This window comes from Mycetomoellerius zeteki, unplaced genomic scaffold (assembly GCF_001594055.1).
Source record: "Mycetomoellerius zeteki isolate Tzet28-1 unplaced genomic scaffold, Tzet1.0 scaffold122, whole genome shotgun sequence".
Classification (NCBI taxonomy): Eukaryota; Metazoa; Arthropoda; class Insecta; order Hymenoptera; family Formicidae; genus Mycetomoellerius; species Mycetomoellerius zeteki.
This window is the reverse complement of record NW_017256147.1, coordinates 3,128,090-3,155,686: the sequence shown is the minus strand read 5'-3', so window position 1 is coordinate 3,155,686 and position 27,597 is coordinate 3,128,090. Positions and strand designations below refer to the sequence as shown.

The window sequence follows — 27,597 nt, the reverse complement described above, 5'->3', positions numbered from 1 at the left end:
TCGGAAGAGTATCAATAATTTCCGCGTGTCCCTCTCCATTTACGTGTCATCTGCGATCGTCACAATCGATCTTATGACGAACGCGAACGCAGGCTGCGCATGCTTTTATATTGATATGATGCTTTTTTTATCACGAAATAGAAATAGTGAGATAATAAAATGTAAACGTCTCTATTTACATGCAATCTCGTGCCAAACGTATATAAAATTTTTGGAAAGTGCAATGTAAAAGTCGTCAGGCATCAAAATTTGCAATTTTTCTCAACAAGATTATAAAAAAGAAAACTTTATATAAAATTTTGAGATTTAACTAACGTACAGAAATTTGTATCGCTATTTGTTTCAATATAGTGATAAGTATGTCTTCCGAATGTTTTTATAATTTAATTTGATTATTAATTATGAGAAAAATTGTACACAGCAAAAAAAAATATGTTGATGAGATTAATTAATCTTATGATATTTTGCGAGCAAATTCAAGCAACTTCGTGAGATAAGCTGAAAAATTAAACGTTATACGTGAAATATAAACACAATTTTTGACAAATATACTCGGCTTCTTATTGACAACCAGTCATATTTTACTTTAAATCAATGACGTACGTTAGTGTATAATACTGTCGATCATCGGTAACTGTCACAGCTTTCGAGTTAAATCAACAAAACAGCATGAAAACGTCAATCCTGATTGATGTTTCATTAAAATGTCAATCGCCGCACACGTGGTGTATCAAAGTCAAGTGCGTATTACATCGCGCGCAAGAACTTCTTGTAAAAGTTACCGTGACGAGTTCTGACTTTCGCACAGATTTTTAATGACACGTTTCAGGCTTGCGACTACCTCATGACAAATTCTGCGAAATTAGACAAATGAATTTTCGTCGCGTGTCGGGGATATATTTGAGAGCGAGGTGACGACATCGCGCGTCGTTTTTACGATTAAATCGCGACCCCGTTCCGAAACAATAGACATTTGCATTCACATGCATTCGGCCTCGCATTGCGGAAGGATATCCTGCGTGACTTATGTAATCCAAGGCCGTCGTGAATGAAAGCTGGTTTCGATTGACTGACCACCGCTGTCGCCGCGGCTATCACTCTGCTCTACCGCGCTTGTATCAATTATCGATACGTATATTGAAGGTCGGAAACGCGTATGAAATCGGTCCCGATAAATTCGAATCCCCGTATTCGCGGCTTAATACAGGTATAAAATGCCGGCATATCTTGCGCTAGCACTCATTGTTAGCTTGCCGAGAGAATATACGATCTCTCTCTCTGCGCAAGATATATCGTGGTATTATCAAACTCGCAAAGTTTGCATGGATTGTTTTGTATATCTATAGACGTAATAGGTACAAACTGCGCATTCCTATATAAAGTTGTCATACTGTTAGCTCAGAAAGAGTGAGGTAGCTTGTTCTCTCTCTTTCTCTCCCCCCCCCTCTCTCTCTCTCTCTCTCAACTACTCTAAAGTGTCGAGTTGAAGAGAAACGTTGGTGTAATTTAATATAGAACTTTAAATATAAACAAGAGTTGTACAAACAACCGTCATTTTAATCTCAGAGTCGATTGTATATCTTGAAACAAGATAAAAATAACAAAAGTGAGCAAATGCATTAGATGATAAAAATTATAAATATTCCAGTAAATTCGTTCACTTTTGTAATTCTCATTTTAAGATACACAATCGATCCCTTTCTTTAAATTTACATTAAAATTTTATATTAAAATTATATTAATAATTATAACAATTATATTAAAAATCACGGAGCATTTTTTCATTAGACGATAGACTAATTAGATCTAAAATGGCGGTCGAGAAAAGGGAGCCAATAAGAAATCGCGATTGTCGACATTCGCAAATAAAAGAATTACTCTTGATATCTACTGCTCTAAATTCAATATAACTGCGTTCTCTTTTTAATGGAGCACAGTTACTAAAATCAAGCAATGCGCAGTCTATATTCATTACGTCTCTCTCTATAGGTATATCCATCTCTTTGAAACTCGAGCGATGCGATTTTAAATAACGATGGTAATTTGGACAATATATATTGATTAAAATTGATGGTGGGGTATCGGTTTTAAAAAAAGAAAAAACTTCTCGGTGAGATAATCGAATTGAGGTCATCATATGGAATTACTGCAGAATGCGTGCCGTAGGACATTTTTTCCAAACATCGGTTTGCGCTAAATGGTTCGGATTTGAGCGACTCTTTTAATTAAGAGCAAATATCGATTCGCAACACGCGCAACGATGCAAATCTTTTGTCGATGCATTGAATTTTATGCGATTTATGTTATTATAGAAGCTGGAAATTTTCATCTCGCGAATTATGAATGTTATGATATTTCAAAAGCCATCCATTTTACGTCCTGAGCGAGCAAAAGAAGCTTAATATTATTAGCAGAATAAATAATCGTTCTCCGTAAAAGAGCTTGGCGTAAAAAATGTATATGGAAAGAAAACTAAATGGAAACATATTTTTCTCACGTTTTGATACTATAAATTCGTAGTTATTTATGTGAGCATACTTGATGAAAGAATCATTATCTATATGCATTAGGTGGTTTTATAACACTCATAAGAAGTTAATGTTTCCTGCGACGTAATAAATCCTTAAAACGGCATTGTGTGCGACGAATATTAGCGGATGGTCGAACCTTATTTTGTTGGTAATAGTATCGTAATAAAAACTTTTATTTCAGCTTATCCTGTTCTTACGAGGAGTATCATATAATTGACCAAAGTTACATTTTAGTAATCCCCTTAAGATCGGACTCTTGCGGGAAAGGAAAGCTCTCCCACCTCCTTCCTTCTAATTTTGTGTCTGATCAATAACGACATGTGTCACTTTACGTTTTGCTCCTGTTAAATATATTAAAACCAGAGGAAGCTTATAGCTGACGAAGGGAAATAAATAGCAAACGTATAGAAAATAAATAAAAATGACAAAAACGTTTGCTTGTATACTCGATAAATAAAATTAAGGGGCCTTTTCTGTAACTATAGCATTATAAGAGTTATAAAATGAGTCCCTAAATAATATATTCGAATCATCTCATTGAGATATATTTTTACTGGAGAATCCAATAAATGTTAATAATGCTAGCGGTTTTCCCCCAAATGTCATAATACACAGCGTATTACGTTTCATGCGCAAAACCATGCGAAATGAAACATAAACAACAAATAAATAATAACAATATGAAGTATCTTTCTTTTGATACAACACAAGTTTGATAAATTCACGAAAAAGCACGTATTCCATTTTCGAAATATTTTCGTTTTTATATCCCAGAATTTGTCTATTGATAAACAATATTTTGCATGTAAAAAAAAACAATTCATAAATCTCAAAAACAAATCTTTCTGTAGAGAATCGATTTTCCCACGGGTGTTTTGGCACCGTTCGTAAAAAGCTGGTCGATCACAAGCTGGTAGATTTCAGATAATGTGGAATCATAGCGCTTTCGGGTTGGTACGCTTTAATCTTAGTTTAACCTACTCTTTGTCTTTTTCCTGGAATCCGCATTAGAAGGAGGTGAAGAATCAGTTAAACTTAAATTAAGATTGACGTTTGCAAAATTACTTATAAAATAATGAGGTACTTGAAAAGACGCATCTAAATCAAAACTTACGATTCGACTCCAATTTTTGTTATTTAAATTAAAAAAAATATTTTTTAAATCATTTGTTACGTTTTTTCATTCTTACGAATAAATATATCTCCTTATTAAAATGATGTTGCGAAGACACCTAGAAGAGATCGGAAACTTCAGACCTTTAAATGTGTCATTTAAATAGATTCGTTTTTCTATTATTAAAAATCCAATCAACATTAATTGTTAGTCGAATTAAACAGATAAAAAGAGAGAACCCTTCGACTGTCGTGGGAGAGCCGCGCGGCTTTTTCGCTTCGCGTTGCGGCACGGTTTTTACGAAGAGATCCCGAAGGATTTACTCAGGACTGTGTTCTTAATATCCGGAGACGTTTAATGGCGAGATCCGTTCGAGGGAGAAAAAGATCTCAGGCCGGCGAGGGCGGCGGCGCAAAACGCCACGCGCTCGCATTTCGCGTTTCTCAAGAATTCGCGGAGAAACGTAGCAGCGACGTGTTGACGCCGCGCGAATCAACGCAAGAACGACGATTGTCCCCGTCGTCGTCTTCTCAAGAATCGTCGGCTGGCATTCTCCCGTTCCAAATGTCGGGAAGCCAGGCCGACCCGGGGGGCTGTCAACATCTCGCAAGATCGAGGGCGATCGCGTGCGTGCCGGATCCTCGGGACTAGGACGACTAGGACTTGGCCTTGTCGCTCTGTGCCTTGTCGAAGCCGTCGATCAGTGTCTCGATGATGAACTTGATCGTCAGCTTGTAGATGTTCTCCACATTTTCCGAGTATCGATCCTCCAGCGTGCGTTCCACCGCATCCAGAAACGGTTTTTCGATTTTCTGGAAATAGAACGTCCTATCACGTATGAACTACATTTTCGCTAATGTACATTTAAAATAACTGTATTATTTAATAAAAAAAAGCAATGTCTTTTTTTTGGAAGATTAGAGTCTGTATTAAAATTAAAATTTGCGTGATTCAATTAAAATATATGGTATACTATTATTTTATTCTTGGTATATTTTATTATTCTTAATTATATTATTCTAAGACGAAATATAATTCTAGAATGGAAACAACTTCCATGACTGTGTAACATCCGAGATTAGTACGACGACATAGATGCGGAAACAATTTTCAGAAGCCGGCACTCTGTATCTCTCTTCCTGGGTTTAGAACAGCTAATTATCTGTTTATATGTTGCCAAGCATACGATACAAAAAGAAGAAAATATTATTCCCTACTGAGAGAAAAAATACCTTGATACTAAAAAATAAACTATTAAGACCCATCAAACAAATAATTTTCTTGTGTTAAATAAATTATTTATTCGGTGGGTTCTAATAACTTATTTTTTAGTATCAAGGATGTTTTTTCTCTCAGTGTAAAAAAAATGTTTCCAGTAAATAATCATTCGGTAATTATTTTTAGTGTAATGCTGAAGTAAAAATGCCATTTGAAATATTTTTCTAAAAGAGCTAAGAGACTAGTTTTGCAAATTCTGTAATATTTACTTTTGTAACTCTTCTTTTTTCCGATTAAATGATTTGATACGTCATTTGTAAGCGAAAATCTCTAAAAAAATATTTCGTTTGTTTGCTTCATATTTATTTTAAGCATTGATAAAATCGAAGCTATGGGTCGCGGAAGAAGATAATATCAATACGGCGAATATTTAAGCATCGATCCATTTCGAGCGGCGTGGTCGCCAACAATACGAGGACTGCCGATTGAATCGACGATTGTGTAGCGATCGTCATATCCACGGTTCACAATAGACTTTGTAGGATTGTCCGACAGGAATTATCAATCCTATATACAGTGACTAAGTCACGAGACTCGCATTAGATGGGAAAGGAAGGCGAACCGGATTTGATTTCGTGCCAAGAGATTGAAACCGTGGCAAACGTTTCACACTGTGAATAAATGCGATGTTAGTTCTCTGTAATGTAAACCTTCAACCCTCCTCGCATCGCGCAGATAACTTGACTTTATTCCTATCTGAATGACATAAAAACAAACTCAGAATTATGTCATTGCTGAAAGCTGCATTTTAGAAAGAACTAAATGATAAGTTATCTTTGATCGAAATTAATTTCTGAAAATGTCTCTCTCGTGAAATATATATTATATCGTAAGTCATTACGATTAATGGCCTACTTATGGAATTATATCCTATCTTGACAATATAATATTACTTTTTTATCTTAAAATTAATTTTACTTCAATAAAATGCCTACTATCTCCATTTTTAACCACATTTTTAAGCATTCTTATGCTTGCCTTTTTCTATATAATACCTTTATTCCTTTTCTTCCTCTAGCGAGAAGATAAAGCGACGCGAGAAGAGCCCCCAGCACGGCTTCCTTCTCACGTGCACAAAGAAAATTCCGTTTCGATCGTCGCAAAAGTAATAAAAAAATTTGCATGCATATGCGAGAAAGTAGGGAAACGTTATTACTTTTGCGTATTGCATTAAGGCCCTTTTCATAAATTTTTCTTTTCGACACGCATTACGTGAATTATTATTTTTCATCACCGTTGCATTTTATGTCAAGATGTGCGTACATATTGTTATTGAGAATTAAAAAATTGAAATTTATTGTTACATGTGCAGTATTATTTTTTTTCGTAAGCTCCAATGCTTAAATTAAAAATTTTTTTTATTCTGATTGAGAAAAATTAAGTTGGTAAATATATAAAACTTTACTGATACATGAATTTATTGATATATAAGAAGGAAAGATTTATTGGACGAATCAAATTGACACATGCTTTCGTTCAAATAAACATCAAAATTATCGAGAAAATCACATATATTCAATGCAACGAAATGTCCGTTGATTCTGTATACGATTATATTTGTAATCATATTGGGAAAATGCATTCTCCCATTAAATGTAATTAATTTAATGAATTCGACATTTGTTTGTATACTTGTTTGTGCATGGACAGCTATCAAATTTATGCAACCAAGCAGAATGATTAAGTGTATAATGTTCGATTATATATATTATATATAGTTAATCAAACATCGGAATTTCCCACGAATTTTCCTCACTTCAATCATAGCAAAAATGTGATTTCATGCTGTTTAATTATTCGTTCCATAGCGTATCGATTTATATTACAACATTACAACCAACTTGGATGACAGAAGCGTTATAGCATCAATTTTTGTGTTCTACGTTCGAAGTGTTTTTCGACTAACAGGATCGTAAATAAAATTATAGAATATTTACAAGTCCCTCGTTAGCAATGACTGTCCTTTCAGATGTTTCCCCGTAGTTTGCACTTCAAATCGAAGTCATTATTCTGAATTTGTCTCTCTCGAAATAGCATTCATGTATTTTACAAAGCCAATGAAAAAATTTATATTTCGTATTAGTATGTTCATATTAAAAGAATGTTACTTGCAATAAAAAATATTCGTGCAGAATTTTTCTGCAAAAAATCCAATACTAAAGTGAAATTTTAGCGTATTTATCTTCCACGATAATTATTTTATCACTGTTCTCAACGCTAAACGTACGTAAGAACATTTAAAAAAGAATGTTTTCTTTTTAGGTACCGTGGAGAATAGCAACGTGGCAAGCAAATGGCGGACACCAGCTGTGCAGTGGATTATGAAAATCCATGAGATAACAAAATACCGATGTGTTATACCTAGCGATATTACGAGATGAGAAGTCTCAACATTTGTTATTCAATTTCTCTCGCAGCGAATTTTTCTTCTTTGCAAAGGGACGGCATAAATTTCGAGAAAAAAGTGTAATGCGAATAATAAAATGTTGGATAAAAAATCGAATATACGAAGATAATAAAATTGAATTTTTAATTAGTAGTACGAACTCATAACAAACCCGTCCACTCTGAATTTTAATGTATACTGAGTCAGCAAGATTGTAATATTTCTTAAATAATAAATTTGATATTATTTATTTAATTAAAAATGGAATAAAAGCTATAAATTATTTATTCTCCAATTTAACGAATAGTAACATAAATTTTTAAAAATGTAAAAGACTGTAAAATGATTTTATTCGACTAAGAAAATATACTATAGAAATTAAATGTTCATACATTGTGAGGAACATAACGAAAGTTTGTTCCACATTTACGTCGCGCAAGCGTCGTTATACTTTAATTGTGCATAAATCTCTTGCTTGGAGACAGGTACTGAAATAGTTTACAGTGTCTCCCAAAAGTTTTCAGTTTAGTCTCTTTGATTTCCATATTGCGAGAGATAAGCGCGGCACAAAGAGAAAATGTTCGCCAAGAGATGGGCGTATTTCTCTCTCTCCGACAAGTGAGAATTTTCGCACGTTTTCCCGGTATATTCTGAGGTAAACTACCTATGTTCTGATATATGTAAGGCAAGTCTAACAAGCTTGCTAACGCAAAAATATGTACTTTTTTAGAAAGTGATACAAATGTATTCTAAAGTAAAAACTTTCTGAGTTCTTAATAAAAAAAACTAATTACATTGATAACGCTTTTTAGGGCTTTCACGAGTATTATCTTCAAAGATACCAGCGGGTTATCGTCATGTTTTTATCCATTGCTAATGCCAACGTTTCATGAACCTTGCCGTTCACTTCACCAGGGCGAGGAGCGCACTGATACTTCGCTAGTATCAGTGCGTTCCTCGCCCTGATGAAATGAACGGCATGGTTCACGAAACGTTGGCATTAGCAATGGATATCTTTGAACTGATTACATTGTATTATTACTAAAAAATTACCAATATTTTAACACGTAAGACAAGTCTAACTGACTTGCTCACACAAAAATATACACACGGAAAGACTTTGCTGAAGTATCTAAAAATTTAGCTAGATCTAAAAATAATTTTGTTGAATTCTCAAAATAATTATATAGGAGTTGAAGTATAATGAACAATTTGTGAACAATTTTGACATTCTAATAACGAAATTGAGCTACATAATTATTCTAATAGTAACAAAATTATTAAAACTATTTTCAGAGCTTTCTTGATTAATTTTTAGATATTTCGACGAAAGCGTTCTATCCGTGTAATAATAAGTTGAAAAAATATAAAGTTTTTTTAAAAAATAACAAATATTCGAAAGTATTTTGAATTTCTAATTTAATAATAAGACTAATTATATTATTATATAGAAAAATGTCTTGATTATTAGAAATATATATATATATACAATTAGTCAACTTCCAATTTCACGTTCAATCTTACGATGTTTTTATTGTATATACATCTTATTGTGTACGCGTAACAAGACAGACCAAAATAAATTATTACCTTTAATATCTCTAAGATAATTTATTTCTTACCGAATGCATATATTTTTTATATTAAAGTTAATTTTCTACTTAGGTACATTGTCTTATTTTTTCCTTCAGTCATATTACAAATGTCTTATTTTCTCGCCTAGTTAATAGTTTGATAACTGGGACACTCGTCCATTGCGTGTTTGTGTCATATGTCGCGTATGACTATTGCAAGGTATGGGCGATTTGCGTTTCCTTTCGAGGAGGACTCACCCAGAAGTATTGCCGGTTGAATCCGGGGATCTTCGTGTGAGAGGCCCCGACCTCGTGAAGATACGTCAAGAACGCATCCATGTCGTCCAGGCTCTTGATACCTTCGTCGAGGGTGGTCATGACCGTTTTCGCGTGCTCGGCCAGTTCCATGCTCGTAGACTGTTGCTCCTTTGTCTTTTGATCCCGAAACTTCGTGAACATATTTAGCAATTCCGTGTTCTCTTCAAATAACCTGGAACCACACGGTGTGTGGCATCATTAGAGGAGTTGTGAAGACACTAATAGTTGTGTAATATCGTAATATGTGACAAGAAGTTATATAATGCGCTAATAATTGTTTATATTAAAATTAAGTCAAATATAGTTTGTTTTTTATACGTGAGATACAGGAAATTTTATATAAAATCTTATATATAAAAGATAAGCGAGAATATCTTAAATATGTTTGCTCATCATTAATAATACTTTTGAGGCTTCCATGGGTATTTCCTTCAAGGAAATTATGCAGTTTCCGGGTTATCTTCGTATTTTGCATCGTTAAACGCCAATGTTTCGTAAACATTGCAGTTCACTTTATCAGGATGAGAAGTAACCTTATAGTCATAAATGCATATTGGAACAAAATTTAAACAAAGTGTATTTAAAAATAGATTTAACAAATATTGTTATTCATGATTAAAGTAAGGATTAAAGCAACTTACCGTTTGAAATATGCAATCGTTAAAGACAACTAATCTTTTGGAAAAACAAGTTGAAGAAGCAAGGCATTTTCGATTAAAAATTCAAAAGATGTGAGAAGTTGAAGCAAAGAAGTGAAACTAAGTGATTAAAAAAAACGTTGAGCATTTTTGATAAGCGTAAACTTTATCTGTTCTACAAGAACCATAAATTTCAAACTCAGTTCTTTGATGGTCCGAGATAAGTTTTTCTTTTCGTCCCAATTTTTTCCGAATATATTTGGCGAGTCCCCCAAAATTTCACACACACAATTTGCATATAAAAATTTATTCCTCAATTCCTTCGAAATGCCTGATATTTCGCGATACCTTCTCACGACATTTTTCACTGCAGATTCAAAGAACCGTAAGGATAAAACCGATTGACGCCTTGAATTCTAAGTTCTACGTTATCTAACGTTGGCATACATCTACCACGAGAGAAATCGATTGCTAGGAAAAGACACGCTATTTGTTTCAATCCTAACTCGTTCGCATTTTGTTTGATTTCTTTCTAACATTTATTTCCCTCTCTTTCATGTGACATACGATACTTAACACAAATATAACCATCAATTTTATATTATATTTAGCACTGAAGAAGCTCGAAAGAATCCTGACGTTTGCCGAAATGTAGTTCACTCGCAAGTAAACAGGAATTTATTAAAAAAAATTTGTTGCAATCTTCGCGCGCACAGTTTTCTCTATCTCTTCCTCGTATCAAAATTTGGTTAACTTTATCTCTTCGAGTTTTATACTCGTTGAAATAACGAGTTCACGTGGGCCTGATTATAGCAGCTCGACAAAAATGTTTTTGTTTCGCGGACGGTAGCTCTCGGCCATTCATGAAATACCTCTTTGTACAACGAGGCATTCCAATCTCGCGCTTGTCTATCTAGGGGAAAATGTACGCGCAAAGGAGAAAATATAAACATAGTTATTTTATTTTTGATGATTTCAACAGTTAATAAGTGCGCGCTGCAATTCAATACCTGCATCAGACCATGCATTGGAGATTGAAAATTGCGAATTGAAAATTAAAATTCGACCAATCAGATAAATTTAATTTTTATCTGTTTCATTCTAATTGGAGTTGAATTTTAATCCTCACTTTGCAGTTTTTGATCTTCAATGTATAATCTGTTACGGACTCAACACTCATGAAACGCACTTTGTACTTCTTTTTCAGTCTGCAAAATATAATGTTCGTTTTTACGCTTTTATATTTTGCAAACAACAGAAAAAATATGATAAAATAATAAAATTTTCTCTTCATGATAACGTATCTGCTCACGATAAATGTATCTGCTTACATAGTATCGCTATATAATATTTATCTTTACTTATCAAATTTTTTCTACGCGCATAAAAATCACAGAACATATAATTAATAGATAACAAAAGTCAAAATGTTTTGTTTAAATATATTTTACGGCAAAATAAAAAGTACGGGACAATTCTTTTATACCTCGTTTAAAGATTGCATTACAAAATTAATCAGCGCGTCCTTAGAAGTTTGATGTTGTAACCTCGGCGACTCGAAAAAAAATGTTGCATCAGAAAAAATCGTGAGATCGTCGATATTCAAATTGGTCCAATATTGCGTCAAGATTATTCAGCGCGCGTATTTTCCTTTCGCGTCCGTATAAATTATCTTTTCCGAAGGAACATAATATTTCGCACGATATCTGTCCATCGTGATTTTTCACGGTGTGCAAACTCGTTATACTGTCGGTTACAGCACAGCGCGAGTTTTATTTGATCTCAACGGATGAATGTTCACGAAGAAATAAAAATGAGTGCGCAAGGTTGTACAATTTTGTAAACTTCGTAAATTTAAGTATAATATACGAAATACCCTCCCCGAGGAGATCGTTCGCGAATGTATAAGTAAATAGTGCATCTTCACCTCCGTACGTCGGGCATAAATTTAAATAAAGAATGCTCCGGAGAGATATTTCATTTTTTACTTACATTAATTTAGACTTTAAGTATACACCGTCTATATAATAATTAATAGATATGAAACAAATAAAAATTCTCGCGAAAGTTATATTTTCAAAATGGGATGACATGTTATTTTTATTTGAAAACCTTTCATTTTTATGTTGCAATAATTCTGATTATGATTGCAATATTATTTTTTGCCAATATAAATAATTATCAAGGGGTAAACTTCTGACCAAAATTGTGTACCTCAATGTCTACTAATACCCAGTAAATGCCTAATTTTTATGCTTACTAATACTCTAGTAATGCGCACTAATGCCCTTAGTAATACTCTACAATGCCCAGTCTCGACTAGAATTCTAGTTGGGTTAACCTTATATGTTATAAGGATCTGGTTTGGTTGACGTAAGGTAATCCTAAATAAGGTACACCTAAGAAAAAGGTTCTCATTAGGTTTGAGTATGATTTATCTTTGTAAGGTTAAAATTGTTATATATTATAAGGATCTGGTTTAGTTGACCTAAGATAATCCTGAATAAGATACATCTAAGAATGTTCTCGTCAGATTTGGGTATGGTTGACCTCGTTTCTATAATACACAACCACGTCACAACATGGACGCGTTATTCGTAAGAAGAAAGCGTCCATAGTTTTATAAGAAGGCGTATGCAAGTCGATTTGGATAATCTCCTCGAGATTATAAAGTTCCTTCAGAATGTGCCTTCTGGATCTCTGAAATATATGTTTTTTGCTTCTTTTGGAATGTAATGCTAAATTGATAGCATTGGAACAATTTCCGACTTAGAAATTTATTCAGTGATTTTAGCAAGTCCTAGCCAGGTTGATCTTATTTCATTATCAGATCCTGATAAAATCCTTGTCAGGACCTGATGAGGCTATCCGGATAAGGACCCGATTACTGTGCTGTGTTACATGACTGATCAGGTCCCGATGAACTTACCCTATCAGGATCTGATAACGAAATAAGGTCAACCTGATTAGGACCTGCTAAAATCCCTGGATAAATTTCTAGTCGGAGTAATGCCTCATACCGCTTATTATAATACACAATTTTCCTCTTAAATAATGCCTCAATCTATACACTGCAATGTCCTCGACAGTTTATCCCTGGATAATTATTTTTAAAATTGTACATATTGTCATATTGCATTAATAATTTTATTCAACTAAAAATCAGATAAATTTTCTAATTTTCACATATAATATTTGAAAAAATATATTCCCTATCTCTTCTCTCCTCATAAAGAGACATATGTTATGTGATAATTGTGCACATATGACAGTTAAATCATCTGCAATATATGCTATCAAATCTCGCTCTTATCGCACTTTATCGTTATCGTTGTCCATGTTTCGTGCATATGTTTCATAAATCTCTGTAGATTGATTAAATATGGAAATCCCAGAGGATCGTACATTTTATTTTGCCGTCAGTTTCTGACATGTTGGGATATATGTACATATATATTTAAACAATAACGACTAACTACTAAATCTTGATCAAACTCCGATCAATGTGAATTGAATTTCTTTTGTCATCCCCGCTTTCGGAGCAAAAAATACTGCAATCTACGACATTTTTGAGCTTCAGTGCGCATCCCAAGCAGCAAAATAGGGCGAAATTACGTCTATTCGACCTTCTGATAGGTTATAAAATCTGTTCGATTAAGCCCAATTTACGTCGAATCGACATCGAAAAAAGGTAAATGGGGAATAAAGTTGATGTAATTTTATGGTCTAAATTAAGTAATGAAAGGCATTTCGTCTTATAAGTCATAGTCGGATTTGGTCAAATAAACCTAGCAGAAGGTCGAATATCGATAACATTTTGGTAATTTTGACCTAATTCTGACTAGCTTGTGCCCTCTCTTCTTTTGGCGATTCAGCTCGTCGAGACATCTAAAGATGGCAGCCCTGCACAATCCCAATAATTCTATCTAGACGGGTAACTATGCTATACATATAACATATGCGTGATATGGTTCCAACTAGCCATTGAAATAAAATATTAACAGTCCATCTCCACGTCAGTTTTGAAATTGAATATCGCTCGATATGTGACAGAAAAATAAGTGCGAAAGAAGATTTTCTGTACAGATTTTTATTTTACACTAAAAACAACGCGCCTTCGAAAACAAATAATTTAAACAATAATTAATTAATTGTTAATTATTTGACAACAATATGTTTTGCACTTAGCACAATAAAAATGTTATAATATCGCATCTACATCAAAAGTAGCGTGAAATAGAAATTTTTTTGCAATTTTTAATTATTCCAAAAGAGTTATAATATAGTTTATATATATTTTATAATGCATAATTTTGGAAAGCATTTTAATGTAGGCTCGTAATAATAGCCGACTTATCGTTTTCGTCTAAATTTCGATTTGTAAGTCGAATTTCCTTATTGTGAAGGCCAAATGCCTACTTTGAGGGCAAATTTCCTTAATCAAGGCATTTTTATTTCCAAATCGTTGACTTTGAAGGCGTCTTATCGATCAATAAGGCATTCTGACTAACAAGTCCAATTTCCCTATTTATAAGTCAGATTGATTTCAAAGTCGAGATCTCTGGATCGATACATATCAAAATCGATACATAACCAAAATGTTAGAGATCACGCAACAACAACACTTAGGGCCTCTTTCACCAACTTTTGGTTAAATTAATTGACAATTAACTCGCAGAAGTGCCAATATCAGTTTAATGTATCAGGACATCTCCTCTCTCTTCCTCTTCTGTGTTTAGTTCTCACGGTGGCAATCGTGGTGATGAGTTAACATCGATTAGCGTTAATCGGAGTTTGTGAAAGAGGCTCTTAACGCAGAAAGAAAAACGCGTTCTCCCTGATCGAGCGATCTTTCGAGAATTCTTTGGTCAATATTGAATAAGAATTACATCAATTTCCTTCATAGGTCATTTTCCGTGATAATATTAACTTTGTATTTAGTTACCTTCCAGCACGCGCGACCGCGAAGTTTATTTCGTGCCTTAAATATTTCCTATTAGTCAAGTCAAATACAAAGGACTTATATAAGGCAAAAATTAGGTAATTCTGACATATTAAGTCATATCGCCTACCTGAAATTAGGTAATACAACTAGGTCACATTTTCTTCAGACGAGGTTCTAATTTTAACTTATAAGTTGAATAGACTTTGAAGGCGCATGTTTGATAAAAATTTGGTCATTTATAAGCTAATGTGTAACTTTAAAGTCACTGAACTTTGAAGGCATTTCGTAGGTTTAAACTTCGTAATTTTTGACCTATATACATGACTTCAAACGATATTCGACCTTTAAGACATTTTTTATGTCGAGAATTGATAATTTTTCACTTAATTAGGACGATCTGACTTTGATTTTGTCAAAATGCCCTGCTTTGCTGCTTGGGACACGGACTGCTCACGTTTTAAGCGTAAAGACATGCGATTTCAGGCCGAAAACGAGAGTTAAAGAGCGCGTAACAGCAAATTTGCATGTATAAGTTACAGCGATGCAAATGGGATCGACATGACTGGAGAGACCGACGAGCGTTAGTATTGACCGGGTACGATAAAATATTTTTAAATGCGGCCTCCCAACGGGCAATAAACGGTACGACAGTATCCGCTTGGTATAAGTTCGGCGGGTTCTTATCGTCTGGGAACGGATTGAAAAGTTTCGTATCGGAAATCCATATTCTCCCCCCGTGGAAGATACTTAAAAGCGACGAGAAACAACGATACTGCTGTCGATTCGGCGCGCGCGCGCGACGTCAGCTTTTCCACTGTGCTGCTCCCATAATCCGATAAAAAAAGCAACCCTAAATCGATACGACGAGTAATTATCAACATTGCATTGAACATTGATGTTGATGCCTCGTTGCAGCCGTTTTGATCTTTATATTTAGTTACACGGCGTGCAGTCGTATATTTTTAAATATAATTTTTTTCTAATTTAATTTTTTTCTAATTTCTCCGTCGAAATGTTTAAAGTTCTAAACTAAAAAACTATCAATTTTTTAATTGTAAATTCACACAAATATAAATTTAAATTTATAAAAAATAAAATACAATTCAACTTCTATGATAGTAAATATTCCTTGTTAACGCTTTCACAAATATGTAAGAATTTTTCAGATTTTTATGTGAAGTCTGGAACAATATAAAAATCTATATATGAAATTCAAAGTTAGGTTGTGGGCAAAGGATGAAAGTTTCACATTGTCGATGAAGGGTTAAAAACAAAGAAGGTTAATAAATGAATATGACAAATAATAATTTAAGCGCTATATTTTTTTTAATACTGAAAAACAGATAGGTAAGCATGCGAGATAAGATAGAAGAAATTTGAGATATATAATTCCGATCGATTCTCGCCAAGAGTCGAATGTAGTAAATTAATTTGACTTAAGTGGAAATCTTCAAAGAACGTACCGTATATGCCCGGATATTAACATATTCGAGCAAAGCGCGATGAAATTAATGCCTTGTATTTCCATTAAGGTAAACCCGCGGTGAAATCCAGCCACGAGTAACAACGCCTTCAACCGTTTTCTAATTACGTCGAGGAAAACCAAGCTTTAAAATCATTATATAACGAATAAGTCACACCTGACGTAAACTCATTGAGAAAAAGAACCGATTACCAAAGAGTGTTCGCTGGTATTAATAAATGACGTATACATTCATATAGATCGTATTTAAATAATTAAACAATCGTAATTTTGTATTTTATCATTAATATATTACATGTGATAATATTGAATCTACGTAGTACATAAAATAAAGTATAAAATATTGTATGATGATGATAGTTACTGTAATTGATTCGAATAATTGTTAATAAATAAATATTTATTATTATATTTCTGATACCAAAAAGAATAAAATATATTTTTGATGTAGATGTTACTTTCTAGATACTGGAATACATTAGTAATGATCAAATATTGGATGCATCAAACAAATATACATATTATTAGCAATTTAGTAATGTAGTATAGTGTTTTTTATTTTATTAAAAGATAAATAATCGTTTATTAAATTTTCTGATTCGAAAAAAATATACTTATATTACAAAGCTTACACAGTAAAAAAAATTTGTGTATTTGTATTGGAAACGGTCGTGTTAACAGTTTGTGTTGAATTTTTTAACATATTCGAGTGTTAATTTAACATAATGTGATTATGTTATTTAAAGATTTTTTGTGAAATTGATATTCAATGTTTCTTAGTGTCAAAATGATACAATTTATGAGTAAGTGAACAAGTAACATAAAAATAATGTGTTTTTATGTGTTTTAAAACGTAAATTCTAAGACAAATGAATGAAATATGTATTAATTTAACATATCATAAATGTTAATTTTCTGAAAAAAAATGTTCCCACGGTATGTTTACAAACTGCGTCGATGTTATCTTTCTTTGTATTTATTCTCTTACATAATATTTGTGTTACCTTCTAACATATTTATCTTGTGTAAAATTAACTCAAAAATTTGAGTGGACCGTTTGGAACATGCGATTTATGTTAAATTCAACACATTTTTTCCAACTGTGTTGTACACACATTTATAAAATCGTATTATTACACTTATTGAAATTGTTTAATACATCAGCAATAACGTAAATTGATTGAACAAAACGTGTCATAAATGATTGGTGAATTTAATATTTCGCTTATGAATAAATAATAAAATGTTGAGTCTTCGTTTCTAGTTTCGCAAAATAAAATATATTTGTAGTTTCTCTTTTATATCCCTCTATTTCTTTCTTTCTTTCTTTCTCTCTCTCTCTCTCTCTCTCTCTCTCACAATGCATTATTTATAAAATGCTTGCAATAGTTATTATGTGTTATATTTTTTATTCTATTATAGTAATGTTATATTTCTCTCTTGGCATGTGACATATGTATATAAAAAAACTTATAAAATCTTTAAAATAATTATTCGAATGTACTCAGACTTTTCATTCATCTCTTTGACAAATAATTTAAAACTTTAACAACATGCTTTTTTCATATTATTTTATGTACCTTTTAGTTTATGTATCTATTTGCACTATGCATAGTGTTTCATGTATGGAGAAAGTAATATTTTTTCTTTTAGCGACTAAAAACAGGAAATACATTGTAAATTCATTGTACAACAATTCCCGTTTTAGTTTGTCACACTTTTTTTATGAAAAATTTAGATGTATCCTTTTTGCATATTTTTCCTTTAATATTGTATAGTATTTGTATACAAACGTAATTATCTACGAGAAAATAGAGAGACAGAGAGAGAGAGAGAGAGAAAAAGACAAAAACATGTATTGCAAGTTTAATTATTTGGTAAAAGGCAGTTCAAAATGTGAATTTTGTTTAAGACATGATGTGTCATGAAGAAATCATTTTTTTCTTTCAACAATTTCACTCATTGCAAAGCTATTAATATGCTCAACCTGTCACTTGGCTATTGCCAGGTCGACGAATATGATCCATTCTCTTTAAGAGTGTGCTACGTGTTCTAGTTTCTCTGACGACGGCCCCAAAAGAATCGGTGAAACGTGCCTAACCTTCTTTTTTTCCAAAGGATCCTCTGCTCCACCACACGCGACGGGGATAAACCGAATACGCATTCCGTCCGCATGCATAATTCAAATCCTATCATTTATATGTTAACATAGTTACCAGCTTCATAATAATATTCAGATTGCAATAAATTGGGTCAAAAGATGCGTTTCGTTGAAGGAAAGAAGATTTGTTTTTAATTCTCTGTATGTATATACAATATATTGAAAGAATTAAAAAAAAATCGAATATTAAATCATTTCAGTATATCTAAATATCTATTTGCTTTGACAAAAATTACCAAAATTAGATGAGATAGAATTATTTATTTTACATTTATGAAAATTCCCTTTGACGAAAAACTTACTCAATAAAAAGGTTGATCGTATTAAGACTTTTGTCGTAATATCACGAAAAAATCAGATTGTCATATATCTAGATGAGTAATATTTAAATAAAAAACCATAAATACACATATAAAAGCGGATACTCGGCGTGATAAATTATGTTAAATATGCTTCGATAAATTATGTTAAATAAAAAATTGTATTAAATTATGTTTCGACTACATTTCTGCATTGAACTAATTCACTTTATGCAATCAAGCAAAAAAGTCTATAATCCTTTTGATAGCGTAATGTATGTGTAATCAAGATCCGTGTATAAATATTTAAGAGCAGTCCCCCTGCAGATTGTATTATTATCTTGTTACGTGACACTTAACTACAGAAAGTAACGACATTTTTATGCGATATGATTTTTTATGCATGTTATATGTATACGCTAAAATATCAAGCTACCTTTACAGCGAGAAAGCCGTTTATTTTTACAAGCATCAAAGTTACTTTTGAATACATTCAGAGTCCGTAGTTGCTTTATTAACTCTTCAGTAGCTAAGTAAGATATTTTTAATATCCTGTGTCATGCAATTGTTCTCTGTTTTACACACATAGAAATATTTTAATCTCAACTGATATTTTTAATACCCTTTAAAAATATGTTTTTCCATAAAAAAAATTTTATCATTTTTTTCGTGTTTTATTAATATTTATAGATAAACGATAAAAATGCTTCACTTAATCATTCAAAACTGTAATTTAGTTCAGTTACGAAAATTAAAAAAAATAATGTTTTTAAGAACTTGTGCATTAGCTTCATTCATTAATAAACGCTGCGAAACCTTAGTACTTTTAAGTAGATTTTAAGTAGATTAAGTAAATTTTACTGTTTAATGAACAGCATTTCATATAAGTATGTACTTTCTTCGTATTATTCTAAGATAATTATAAATAGTGAAATTAAAAAATTGCCGAGATTTTTTACAAAAGTTAAATGAAATTTTCCTCTGAGTTTTATTACGAGAAGAGCTAAGACAGAAATTTTGCAGCATACTGTGAGAATTATATAATTCCTCCATTTGTCTGGGATTACATTGCTGTTTGGCTCTTTTAAAAAAATCACAAACACGTGTTTCTAATAAAAAATCCCATTTCTTATACATTAAACCGTTTCTATCTTCATATTCTTTATAAGTTACAATTTTTTATTTATTTATTTAATGGGAAATATGATTTTATATAAGATTGTTAATATATACAATTTGTATTTAATTTCCTAAATAAAATAAAAATCCGGAAATGATTTTGTTGATGTTTTAATAAAATACAGAAAGTACTTAATGTACAATAAAATTTACTGTATCATTAAGTTAGTTAGTTGAGAGACATAGAGTATTAAAAGTTATACTGTCTAATAAATCTCGATATATGTTTTTGCTCCAAATGTAACGCAAACATTAAGAATCATTTCCGATGTAAGGACCTGTAAGGTAAAGTGCATTTCATGAAGTTATCTGTAATCAATCTCTATCTAAGGTTTCCTTGATATCACTCTATTTATCTCTAATCAATTTAATCTATTTAATTGCAAAGAAGAGGAAATAGAGCTCTGCTGATCCATCAAAATTTTATAGTACGTAATCACGATCGAGCAATCATGGAGCAAGTAATTTATGTGTTGCTTATAAAATTGATCATATGTATATTCCTCTTTATACGTGTATCAGTATAAACTCGAGATAAGCGTATTATCTTCTCCATTTTTAAGATAAATAAAATTATACAATATTCATTACAATATCTCCCTTAATTTTCTCAATATCCGAGAACTGCAAAATACGCGATATCTTTGCTGCGATGATAGGTCTCATGTTACAAATAACCAGGATTAGAAACGTTATTTTATAAAAAAACGAGTTATCGTTATTGTTATTATTTATAACAAATAATTTACTCGTTACTAATTATAAAACGTAACACGTTACTTGCAATTAGAAAGTAACGCTTTGTTATTTTTTTTGTAATGTTAAAATAAAACATTGAATTTTAAAATCTACATTATTTAATAATCAATATTAAATGTAACAATCAATATTAAATCTTAAAACTTTAAACTAGACTCTAAAGCGAACTTTTATATTAAACTTATCTAATAAATCTTCTAATTTTTTATATTAATATTTTTATTTTCATAAATATATACTTATATCTTTAAGAATTTAGACTGTAATTCATAAAAGCAAATTTTATTAAAAATTTTTATTAAACATTGTTTTTAATCATCAATATATTAAGAATGCATTCCAATATTCATTCTAGTAGTGTTGTTTTTGAAAATTTATAATTCATATTACATATCCATATATACTACAGATTTTCAGTATTGATAGCAACTGTCAAAATGCTTAAGATATAAAATATGAGGTATTTTTTAATATTAAAAAATTTTTCAATATTTGTGTTTCAATAAAATGTTTCTATCCACACAATAAAAAATAACGCGATTTATTGATTGAATAGATATACCTAAGGATAAGTGATTAAAAGAACGATAAAAATAACGGCTAAATTTGTTACAATTACTGTATAAATGTAACGACGTTACCATTATCATTATAAAGATAAAAAAATAATGATCGTTATCGAAAATAAGTAATGGTAACGGTTATAGTGTGTCACTTTTTAATCCTGCAAGTAACTAGCATAATCCCTAAGAGGGACGACTAAAAAACGAATTCGATTCGACAATATACGCCTTTTTGAAGAATGAATAATGTTCAATAACAAAATGTATTCGCATAAATGGAAATTATTATAGACTGGGTAATGCAGAAACGTTATCTGCACTGAATGTACAGTCAGTTATATGTCGCTCCATTTAAGTATTTTATTCAGCGCGGAAAATATGACAGCTATATACGAGTGAGTGAGACGGGATATCGACGAATGCATTTAAAGTAAAAATTTGCCACTTAAAAAAAAAAGCGATCAACGCGTCGCGTCGATATCACACGCTTGTAGTCGTTTATTGATTTCCGAGGCTGCTACTGGACCAAAGGCCTCTCTACTGGTTCCGCTTTCTCTCTCTCACTCCTCTCACTTCCCCTTCTGTCTTGCTCTCTCTCACAGCTGTTGAGGATGTCATGTATAGCTAGACCGAGCTTAATTAAGTTACCTTAAAGCTGGATGCCCGACGGGAATCGATGAGCGCATATATATGTATCATATACACGTGTACGCATAAATGTGTAGACCTATAAGCGCGACATATATATACTTGAAAAAAAAGTAATTTGTAGCCATTTTATACAGAGATCGTAAAAACTACACAATAAAATGTTAATTTTTTTATATAAGATATCTCATTTCAAGCTCTAAAGAAGATGACATCATGAGAAAGAAGATGTCAGATTTTTTCTTTTTAAAGAAAATAGATAGAAGAGATGGATGCTGTATAGAAACAAAGATTTCTATATTTATATAATTTGTATGGATTTTTAATATTACAGTGAATTACTCAAATATTTCCCCATTTAAACTTTTAAGATACAGAATATCGCAAAACGTAATTTCGAATTGTTTTTCATAAGCAACAAGTACCTAACAATGTGATGAAAAAGAAAAAAGAAACTAATATAGGAGATCAATATATACAAAAAATTTAGAGCAACTAAAAACTGCTTACAGTTTACTTTTAAAGAGAAAATGAAGAGATATTTACGATGATGCCAATACTGTATGAGTTACTATTTTTTATTACCCTTTTATTTTATGAAAGATACTCAGTTTCTATTCCATGCGTCTATATATCTTAGATGCAAATTATACGCGAGGCACGCGCACATTCGCGTGGAATGCATATAGTACCGTGGCAGATTCGCCAACATTGGGATAGAACGGAATTCCCAGATTAATCTTATCCAAGGGCAATCACTGTCACATCTCGGCTTTATTGACCGCGCGCGCGTACGTGCAATATATTCTATGAGAAATTCAAGATTGGAAAATCGTCCGTAACATAAGCATCATGTTATGTCACAATAAATTACGAAATAGGTGAAAAAAAAAGGACGGATTCTAGTAACTCATGTTTGGACGGATGAGACACTAAATTGTATACCTTGTATTGCAAGGGTTAATTTTTTTATTCTTATCACTCTTCTCTTCAATCTATGTATGCGTTTATCATATTGAAGGCTAAATAATAAAATTTAATCATTTCTCGATTCTATTTTGCAAATATTTTATATAAAAAATTCGCGAGAAAATAAAATAAATATCCTATAATTTGACAATTGTGAATTTTATACGAATACAATGTATATCAATTAATATAATTTTTTAATATTTATGTACTTTTAACAAAAAATATATGTTATGTTTCATCCAATTCTTTCTTTTTTATAACTTTGCTTTCGTGAGACAAAAGCTAGTTGATACTAACTCAATTGTTAATTCCCTTAATTATGTTTAATGGATAAAGTCTGGTGTGAGGAGAAATGCACTATCGTAGATTTGATGTTCGGCAAATCCCTTTGAATATCAAATTACCTGATTTTCGACGTATATTGCCATACCGCAGTATGGATTAATGCAAAAGCTAATAACAGAGACTCCAAACTATATTTTATTACAAATTGCGAAATTACAGAATGAATCTTCAATTACTGATAAACTATTAAAGATACTACTAAATTAAACTTAAAAAAGTAAGTTTGGAACAAAACTAAACGTGTGAAAGAATCGATCTTTTTCGTTAAAAAAATTTTTATTAAAAGTTACTCCCGATAAAATTTTAAGATCTAACATGTAGATTTACAAATGTTATGAAAGTTTCTAAATTCTAAATCTATGATGTATCATTGATAAATTTGTGAATTTAAATATTCTGAATATTCTTGTTGTTACAAAGCAAACAGATAAGTATACTGTAAAATTAATTAGAATTTATTCAAAGGATTTTATCTCATTTTAATTAATATTTCCATAACATTCTTGTTATTCTAGATTAAAACGATGCAGATGTCGAGAGTTATTAATTATATCGATATATCGCGTCGGAGATAATCCGAAAAATTTAGTAGTAATAGGACATTCTCGTACATGGCAATAAAATGTCATAAATATGAAGTTATTTATTGCAATTGCGTGTCGATAACGCAACATTATATCCAGCATAATTATACTTGCCGGTTTCAGCAATATTGAACGAGATATTAAGCAGATTGGAATGTATATTGATTATGTAAAAGCATGTAGTTGATTTCAGCGAAATTAAATCGTTCGCGGTATCCTGAAATTAAAAGCTTAAATCTTAATGGCGAGAACTTTATTTGTCTAGATATATATAATTTTAATTTGTGAATCATACTTTCAACATAAACTTAATTTAAGATTATTTATCGATATAAAAGCTCAATAAAATTTATCGAATTGAAATGAATCTAAATTTAAATTTTCGTTTTGGAATATAAACAGCAAGAAATATTGAAATAATTTTTAAAGTATTATTTATGTATGTATTCTTTAGAGACTCTAAATTATAGTTTTAGAACAATTTTGTCAAAATACCAGTACAAGTTACCATATACCTATTTGTGATCGCGTCTAAAATTATGAAACATAATTCTTTTTGAATTTTCCTATAGCTACATGAATTTCCGATAATGTCAGCCTAGTTCATCTTTCAGAATGAAAAATCTGACACTATTTTCACGTTGAACCATTTCGGTGTAACCATTGGCTAACTCGGCTTCGCGTTCGTGTTTCGTATATTGTGAAAACGCCAATATCAGGAAATGTATTGCGCGCCGGCCAGATGGCAAAAATGGCAGAAAGAGCTCGTGCGTGTTTTTAGAAACGAGCTTCGACGAGCCTGCGTAGTTTACTAATTACTCTTAAATATACGAGAAGAGGAGACACGAAATATAAAATTTTGTCACAACAAATTTCATTCGCTGGATTTTCAACGAATATAGCGCAACTTAATATCATGCAAATATTTTACTGTTCTTATACCTTTGTTTTCAAATTTCAAATAGATAACTACGAAATTGTATCTGTATTTTAGATTTCAAACAGCGTGACATTCCTGCAAGATTAATTCTTTTGAATTAAATTTCCAGACTGATTCAATGGTATGTGTAAACTTGTAAAAAATTATTGGAATTGTTGGAAAAATTGTTAAAATTTTACAGTATTATGATATCATGTTAAATTGCTTTAAGCGAAATTTGATCAAGGCTCATTTGTTTTTTAATTTGACGAGATGGGCATCAAATTTATTTTTATCACTTTTGTTGAATTTTATCTTATTTGTTTTTATTATTACGCTTTATAGGATTTATTAGCTTGAAAAAAAAAATATATATATATTTGAACCATATACATTGAATAATTGAGTAATTCGCGAAACAAAGATATATTTAGGCATTGTAAAAAATATAGACATTTTCAAGTACATGATATATTATTAACCTGAAGTGTTTTTATCGATAAATCTATAAAAAATATGATATACTTAAATAAATAAAATATATTTTAATTTTTTAGTAATTTTACCAAATAAAAAAATTGCATTTAAATTAGTCCACATAATTTTTTTATACAAAAGAATATATGCTTCACGTAAAAATATTTTTTTATGTATAGTCTCCAATTGTAATTCCGTGGAAATTAAAATAAGATTGAATAATCTACGGAAATGAGAAATTGGAGTTAAATACACATTCAAGAAATGTTATGTTCAAATTAAGACAATTTGATGTACCTATAATACAGAATGAGATTATGTGGACGAAAAAAAAAAGAATTTTCATAAAGAGAAATAAAAATTTAAATGTATAAAAAGAAGATTGATAAAGAAAATAAGCAATTCGAAAAGAATTACACTCATTTGATTTAGTCAGCGTTACACAGTAGTAGATTTAATTACAGAATTGATCCGAAGAGAGAGATTAATTCAAATATAGAAGATAATTCTTTTTCTTTCAACGAACTGGTTTATCTTCCGCCGGAAACCACTGTCATCGTTTTCACGTTAAAATACCATCTCTACAAGAGCTCGTACGTTCTGTAGTTGCGTGTGCTTAACGTGCTCCAATATCGCGAATCCTGTCATTTGCGCACAAGCAAATAGACGAAGCACGAAAGGTACTACCGACGAACGTGAAAGAAATAGTGTGTTTGTAGTATACACCGTGAGTTTATTGAGTTGAGGTATCAGACCAATACAAAATTCATTCGCCATGATATTCTTGTGTATCGTTTTACCATTCCTTGCATGACAAGAGTTTAATATCAAGCAACAAATTTTCTGAATAAGATTTATTTCCAATCTATATATTTAAATTAATGTTTAATTGTTTTTGCGTTTTTTAATAAATTTCAATGCGACTTAGCTGAGAAATTTTATATGACTTCAGTATTTCATAAAAAATTACTGAATAAATAGTTATGTAATTGCATCAAGAAATTCTTCTAATTATTTTCGCAATTTTAATTATTTCCTCATCTTATCGAGATATCGCGCCGTTTTAAAACATCAGACAGCCTCGAACGTTTTTCGCATTATTTCTATTTTAAGCAACCGGAACATTGATCCCGTTCTATTGTCCTCACTCATCGCCTGTCAGACGCACTCGGTTTCTCTTTGTATGATAGTCTTTCTCTTCTCATTGGTCAATAATAATAAAATTGTCCCGATGTTTTTACACGCGCGATTCACGTAGAATCTGTCGGACGAAACATTTTTCTGTCAATGGATCCGGAGATTTTCCGTTTTCATGAAAAAATACGAAGACAAAAATGGGTTTGTCGAGATAAAGACATTAGTTTTATACAATAAGAGAACTCATCACGACGTAATTTCGAAATTTCCTGGATTTCTTTCAATTTCTGGTAAGAAATAGTTTGTAAATAGATATCTCTTGTCACTGTTGACATTTCATATATTCTGCTATAAGTATTCCTTATTTGACAATATTTTCGAATGCACATAAACAATGAAATATGCAATAATAAAAAATAAAGGAAGATAATAGTATGGGTTTCGCAAACAGAACGAAGCTATTCTGTTTGGAATAAATTTTATAGCAACCTTCGAGAAATTTCTTTCTTATATATATTGCGTATCAAAGTTACGTGGATATTTAAGAGTGAGCCGATACCAGAAAATCTCTTGTTTCCTGAAGGATAATGGAAATGGCGAAATAAAGAAAGAAAATGGAAAAATAGGCTCCATCAAATGATGAGTAAGAAAAGAAAAATACGAATGACCGGTTGTTTATCCGTAATTTACTGAAATATGAACGTGATATAGAAAACTCATTGAATTCTTCCGATATATCGGTTTGACTTTTAACGGATCATTTATTATTTCAATTGGAAACTAGAGCATCGGAGTATGACATTTGGCTTAAACATTTTTATTTTGTTTCAATTTGCGTTATTTATTTGTTTTGAAATATTAATTTATAAAAATAGTTAAAATTAATTCTTCACTTAATTCTAAAAGAAATTTTAAAATAATAGCGATAGAAAGATTTATATACAGGGTGTTTCCAAATTAAATGGCAAAACTTCGGGAGCGTGTAGAGGAGTAAAAAACTAAGAAAAAAAGTCCTATAGACATATGCTCCTTTTTGCTTTGTTTCGCAGGAAATCACGAAAAAAGAAAAAAATATATTTAATTTATTATTTTAATTATTTTATTTATAAACTTTTTAATGAAGATTTTGTTCGAAATGTGCACCTCTTGCAGCAATACAAGCATTGCATCTGTCAAACACGGCTCTTGTAGCAGCCAGGCACTGTTCTTGCGATATTCTGTTCGCTGCAGCTACGATACGATTTCTCAAATGTTGCTCTGATTGAATAGGCGAAGAATAAACTTCTT

At 31.4% G+C, this 27,597-nt stretch overlaps 1 protein-coding gene and 1 long non-coding RNA gene across 2 annotated transcripts in view; one reads left to right on the top strand and one right to left on the bottom strand.

Moving 5' to 3' along the window:
• Nucleotides 1-492, top strand: part of LOC108731273 (uncharacterized) — a 5,240-nt gene extending 4,748 nt beyond the window's left edge. Inside the window, exon 3 of the long non-coding RNA XR_001937017.1 lies at nucleotides 482-492. This is a non-coding gene — a long non-coding RNA (uncharacterized lncRNA). The remainder of the gene's footprint in view (nucleotides 1-481) is intronic.
• Nucleotides 493-3,838: 3,346 nt separating this feature from the next.
• Nucleotides 3,839-27,597, bottom strand: part of LOC108731275 (neuroglobin) — a 37,103-nt gene continuing 13,344 nt past the window's right edge. The window contains exons 3-4 of the mRNA XM_018461528.1: nucleotides 9,142-9,373; nucleotides 3,839-4,457 (exon numbers count right to left, since the gene is read on the bottom strand). Coding sequence (XP_018317030.1) covers nucleotides 4,302-4,457; nucleotides 9,142-9,373 — 388 coding nt within the window. The 3' untranslated portion in view covers nucleotides 3,839-4,301. The remainder of the gene's footprint in view (nucleotides 4,458-9,141; nucleotides 9,374-27,597) is intronic.